We start from the raw sequence: 6,422 nt of genomic DNA, 5'->3' as shown, positions 1-6,422 counted from the left end.
CCCACGCTCTGGCTCCTGGATCCTCGCCTTTCGTCACCCCTGTCAGGTGACGTCATCCAAGGGATTCCCCCGACAGCGCCGCTCGCTAGGAGGACTCCGGTGACGCAAGTCTGCTCCACTTTTCTAATAAACTGTTTAAATCTTCTCTGGTGTGTGTGACAAATTGTGAAACTCAAAAAGCCCAATCATTACAGTATCGGGAAATGAAATATTGCGATATTTCAGTGTATCGATATTTTCTTACACCCCTAGTCGGGACAGTCTGAAGCCATTCTACGGGACTGATAACTGCTAATAACGTCCATTTAATGGACTGATAACATCCGAACCGGCTGTTATGACTCTGAAAGGGAACAAGGGATGGATAACATTTCTACTGAGCATACGAAAAATGCAAGTGGGAAACTGTCCATTAGTGTTTCACTGGTTTGTTACCTGATTCAATGTTATCTATTAAACCATTACCTATTATTAAGGACAAAGCTGGTAATATTAGTTGTTTTATAAGTTACAAGAGGCATACCCAAGAATTCTTATTTACTGGTATGGGTATCAGTCAGTTTAATGGGGCAACACTGTGTCCATTCATTTAATGTTGGTTATAGAGTAAGGCAGGGAAGTATACTGTCCTCTTACCTTTTTAATATCTATATGGATGAACTGTCAAAGTTTCCAAATTGTTGCAAAACAGTCTGTGTAGTTGGTGACTGTATGATCATTCATATAATGCATGCAGATAATTTGGTTGTCCTATGTCCATACAGTGCTGGCATCAGGTATAATGCCAAGAAAAGCAATATTATGATTGTTAGAAGAAATGAAGGTAAGCATCTGATAATCCCTGATTTTTTTCTTGTCTAGTACTGTTCTCAGCATATGTAATGAGGTTAAATATTCACAACATTACATAAATGATGGCCTGTCTGACGACCGTGACTTCTGTAGGCAGTATAGTCTGATGTACGCACATCAGAAAATTTGGTATGTGCTCATCCTCTGTACAGATCTATCTTKTCCTTTTATACTCCACTATATACTGGCAATCTGTGGACACGACACAAAAGAAGCTGGTATGAGGCTACTAGTTATAAAGTGCCTAGATGGTGTAGTGCTGGCCAACTGTTGGTAAATAATGCTGTGTTCACATTTCCAGCTGTGCTCAGGCCATTATTAATGTATTAATGCATGTGTAAATTATCTGTCTCATGCAATAATATAACTGTAATTTTATTAAACCCCGCACTGAGTACAGTAAGATTTACATCATGATTCCATCACCACTCATTTATTTGTGACACAGTGAACGATATGATGTGCTGTTTTTTTCTCTTTCTTTAGAAAAATAAAAAAAAATTATATATATTTATCTTTTGTACGTGTTTTATTATTATTATAATTATTTTTTTTGTATTTTACTATGGACCGTTTTATCTGTCTGGAATAAAGATATGTTGATGATGATGATGATGTAAGAATATTTCGTGTTCGTTAACTGAAATTATGACAAAACCACATAAATATTGAATAGATTAAAATGTGAAGAGAATGGAACCACACAACCCCACATCTGGTTTTGAGCGAAGCTTTATTGCTCACGGCTGGAGAAGCAAAGCAGCGCTGCCTTTTCATGCAGGGATCTTCAGTGCCTGGTGCGCCCACTACAGGTCTACGGCTGAATCGCAGGCAACTCTTACAGAAAATATCTTTCCTAATGAATTTATAATGGTTTTATCTGTGTTGTCATGATGTTTTGCGCATGTAGCTAAAACTATTTTAATCAGGACATTATAAAATTCAAGCCTTAAAAAGGAAACTAAGACAAACGGTGTGGTGCTTCAATCAGTATCTAACTAACTAATGAATTCCTTCAACGATGATGATGAATAAACTGTTTTCTCCTTTGCATCTTTTCAACACAGGAGTCGTACCAAAAACATGATGTGGTATGGTGTTTTGGGGACTAAGGAGCTTTTACAAAGAACATACAAAAACCTGGAGCAGAAGGTCCAGCTGGAGGTGAGAAAACAACAACAGGCATTGAAGGGCTGTGTCTCCATTCAGGGGCTGCATACTCATGAGTGTGTCTGCCGCATACATCACTGCCCTGCGCCGAGTCCTGTCCCAATTCAAAGGCTCCTCCTCATAAGGCTGAGGAATACAGCCCACAATATGTCGAAAACCAAGGACACATCCGAGGATCCTTACCGGCCGAGGATGTCCCAGGATTCAATTCACCGACAGCAAACTAAACAGAGAAATGAAAACGGCTGAGTTTTTTTTTACCAAGTAGGCATAGTTTGAAAATTCATCATGAACTGAATTTATTTTTAAAAGTAATTTTAACAACTTAGCCATTCAAATTCATGCTGCAACAGCAGGTTAAATAAAATGCAACTACAAGTACTGATACTGGAGCTAAACCCAAATTATTAATATATATTTTTTTTATTTATTTACATGTATTCTTCCAGTGAAAAGACGTGTAAATACATGTCCCAATGCATTTTAAGTCTGATATGAAACAGATCACTATGGTAATGGGGTAGTGTGTGGTCACGAACTGAGGTGCACCCAGGGTCTTCCAAACCAAGACCACTTTTCAGGAGCTATCAGTTCAATGAAACACCAAACTTGAGTGTTGTTGAACATCTTTAAAATTTATTAGGCTCAAGTAGATGTAAGATATTATATGATTCTGTCCAGTTTTTATCGTTTGCTAAACGAATAAGGAGCTTGTGTAAAAGTAGATTTATTTTCTAAAGCAACTGTTCCACAACACAGATAGGTGAAAAGCTCATTTAATATTTTGATCGCAAGAGCCTAGCCAGAGGAAATCTCATAGTCTGACAAACTCTAATTTAAATTTAATGAGTTTTCCTCAAGAGTGTCTTTTGCTTTGCCACACTAAAGTTCAGACTGGTGAAGAACTGGGAAACAGTTGCTGTGTTCATAGCCTCTCCCATCTGACCTGCTGTGGCATGGACAGTAAAACCATGAGAGCAGTCAGTAATCTTGGTGGTTGCACAGTCTCCTTCCATGTCTTAATGATTGATTTAACTCCTGGGATGTTCGTGGCCTTCAGAATCCTTTTGTAACCCTCCTCTGACTTTTGTCTTTGAATTAGGAGCTGAATCACTAATTTTACACTACATATTTTTTAATTGTTGTTACTCTGTATTCATTTGACTTCACTTTGGCATTGAAGGTTATTTTATTTTATTTTTGTAAAAACATCTAAGAGGATGGATATGTTGAATAGGCACTAAACACTCATTCACACACCCTTCTGTAACAACAGTCTCCCACTGTTTTGTCTTTATGACAGCTTTGCCTAAGGTGACTGGTAAACATTGTCCTATTTTAAGCATCACCACTTCTGGGGGAAAAATCTCTTTGTCCCTTATAGCTCCCTTTACTTTTTAGCATTTCAATTCAATTCAATTCAAATTCAAAAATACTTTATTGATCCCAGAGGGAAATTAGGTAATTTGTGTCTCACATAAGAGCTCTCACTCGCCGATGACGTCACCAGCACACCATCTTGCTCCAAAACAAACCAAAGCGATCTACCTTTTTAGTGGTCCGTTTGTGCTGCTTTCATTTCTGAGTTATTAAAGATTATTAGGTCCGTGTTATGTTTTACTATCAGGCAATCACAAAAGGTCAAAAGGCATCTGCAAAAACTGAAAAAAGCCCAAAATGAGTTATAACAGCGGTTTTGGGTACGTCAGACAGATGGAGAGGGTCCTGATGATATCCCAGCACCAGATCTACCTTTGAAATAATGGTTGCCCCTGCCAGATGGACAGAAACGTCCTGAATGTGAGGGACTGGGTACCTGTCGTTACTGGTCACGTTATTAAGCTGTTAAAATTCAAGCAATGCTCTTTACTTGTTCAGATCTAACACCAGTTAATAATAATGACATGTGAAGGTTTGAGTGAGCCATACAAACCATCCAGACACAGCTGTGGACTAATCAGTGTGCATTGCCAATGCAATGCACACTATTGTGATTCATTTCCCATCCAAGTCATCTCCACTTTGCCATGCTTCTCCTCCTGCATACTTTGTCCTAGAGCTGCCATTGTAATTTATATCTGTAAAGCCCCTGTGCCAAATGATGGCTATGCCTTTTGGTGCCTGTAAAACTTATAGTTTTTGAAATATTAATGTTTAATAAATTATAATGGCAGTCAATGGAGCCTTGTATTGGTCCAATACTGCCCCCTGCTGTATCTACACAATATGGTACTGCACCATAGTTTCATAATATTTAAACTCAGTACTTCAGTGATTACAATGTTAATATGATTGTATTTTGATGTTTTACTGTAATACTGTCTTTATGTTGTCCTATTGCTGTAATATATTGCACTTAAGTGTCAATAATTGCATTGGCAAGGTAAACTTTTTCTGTATACATACAATCCAATCCCTGGGATCGTCCTCTGCCACATCTCCTATAGTCTCATGATGAGCACTGTGAGCTTTCATGCAGGAGATCAGGGGTCAAATCCAGCTACTGCTACTTTAACAAAAATCTCTTCAAACTTCATATTGTCACTCAATTACCTTAATTACAAACACCTGCTGACGTGACAGGCACAAGCTGGTTTAGAAAACACATTTGAACTTGGTCAAAGTTCATTCTGAAAGTCCATTGCTGCAGGCAAAGCCATGCTGCAATAACATGCTACTTGGCAATGCACACTTGTTTTTACATCGTAAAAACCCATGTCTAGTTAGCTTTTGTTTTAATCTGCCTCCGACAGGCATCAGGTAAACAGTCTCCAGAACCAGGAAACACCTCAAGTAACCATCCTCTTCGCATCCTGACTCCGCCTCATGACAAATGTTAAAGGGGCAGGCTATTTCTTTATGTAGTCAAGATGTCAGACATTATTCCTCACCCTAATGTTTGATCACTGTTCTTATATGTGCTGTTTTAAATCAGACATGTATCTGACTAAAAGCCTCCTGAGTCTGTGAAACCCTGATCAAGAGTCCCACAACCCAGTCTGCACATAAAATCATCAATTCAACCAGAGATAACCACATTATAGAAATATATTACTGTTCACCTAATAAAAGACTATACAATGTGTAGTGTCTTTAAAAGTCAGTAGTAAACACTCCAATAAATTTATTCAACTCCCCCTGTTCACATGACAACGAGTCATTAAGGAAATTTATAATTAAAAACCCTATATGTTCGCATTAATGCACTATGTGTCTGCAATTATCCTAAGTGTGACAGCACCTCATGTAAATTTACTGACATCCCACCCCTGGTATTAAGTAAAATAATTCATTTATTCTACCCCAACAATACAAAGTAGAAAACACATCCTGGAATTACATAGGCTTTTAACTGACTCAGGTTATCTGCCCTATCTTTCCAATGAGGGTATAGTTTTCCTAACCTATACCCTTCTGTAGGGAGAAGCCTTCAGTGGTTCTCCATCTTACCTTCTGATCATCTTTTGGTATTTGGCTCCGCCCACAGATCAACCTGATTCAATTAGTCCCCACAATATCATCTTAGTGTTTCATATTTTAACCTTAGCTTATTAACAGWTCAACCATACAACGAACAGTAAAAATCATTGATTATAATTAGCAACAATTATGATTGGCCTCAACTAAGTTCATGCCTGCTACGTTTGTGTTTTTATATCAGTGTTACCTTTAATCACTTAAAATGTCAGCTAAACAACGTTTGGACGTTGGGGCTTTTTTCTACACACCGTCACTCCTTGTCCTCTCAGTCTGGATCGTGTGATGGTCCCAGGGATGGAATCCTCCTGTTGTCTCATCTGGTAGGCCAAGGGTGGGTTTTGCTCCGATGATGCTGAAGCTATCGTTGTCTGGGAGATGGTCTTTGAATACACCCTTATGAAAAAAACACCAACAACAACTGAGAAACCACTGTGCTAAACCATCTCCTCAGACCCCCTTTCTACATCAGAAATTAGCTGAAGATTATTCTACTTTAACAGACCACCAACCAAATGTCCAGCTAACTACTCATCACTAATCAAGCAGATGAAAAAGTTCAAATGCCCCTTATCATATTGGTCAATTACAGTTTACCTTCTTGCTGCCACCTTCTGGCAAAACATGTGTAACTGTTTTCTAATAAAAACCCTGAATTGACATAAACTGTAACTCGACCTTTGACATCTGTTGCACCCCTTTAACAACCACCAGCTTATATCCAGCGTACTTCAAGGTAAACACAGTTAGAAGTTGATTCGCATGTGCACAAGAGATATGTTCACATCAAACAGTTGAATTGATAAAATCAGTCAGATTCATGGTCCGTTAGACCAGGGCTTCTTAACCTTTTTGACCTCAGGGCCCAATTTGTGAACATAAAGTGTCACGAGGCCCAGTCAGACATTACCAATGTATGGATC

At 38.5% G+C, this 6,422-nt stretch overlaps 1 protein-coding gene across 2 annotated transcripts in view; it reads left to right on the top strand.

Annotated features, from left to right (window-relative positions):
• The window catches only part of dgkh (diacylglycerol kinase, eta), a gene marked incomplete at its 5' end in the record, with an annotated part of 71,814 nt that overhangs the window by 27,805 nt on the left and 37,587 nt on the right, over positions 1–6,422 (top strand). For both annotated transcript variants that reach the window (XM_014027069.1, XM_014027070.1), the window contains 1 exon segment: positions 1,920–2,016. In XM_014027069.1, the coding sequence (XP_013882523.1) occupies positions 1,920–2,016 (97 nt within the window).

Source organism: Austrofundulus limnaeus, unplaced genomic scaffold (genome assembly GCF_001266775.1).
Source record: "Austrofundulus limnaeus strain Quisiro unplaced genomic scaffold, Austrofundulus_limnaeus-1.0 Scaffold613, whole genome shotgun sequence".
Taxonomy (NCBI): Eukaryota; Metazoa; Chordata; class Actinopteri; order Cyprinodontiformes; family Rivulidae; genus Austrofundulus; species Austrofundulus limnaeus.
This window is presented reverse-complemented; position numbering and strand designations above follow the sequence as displayed.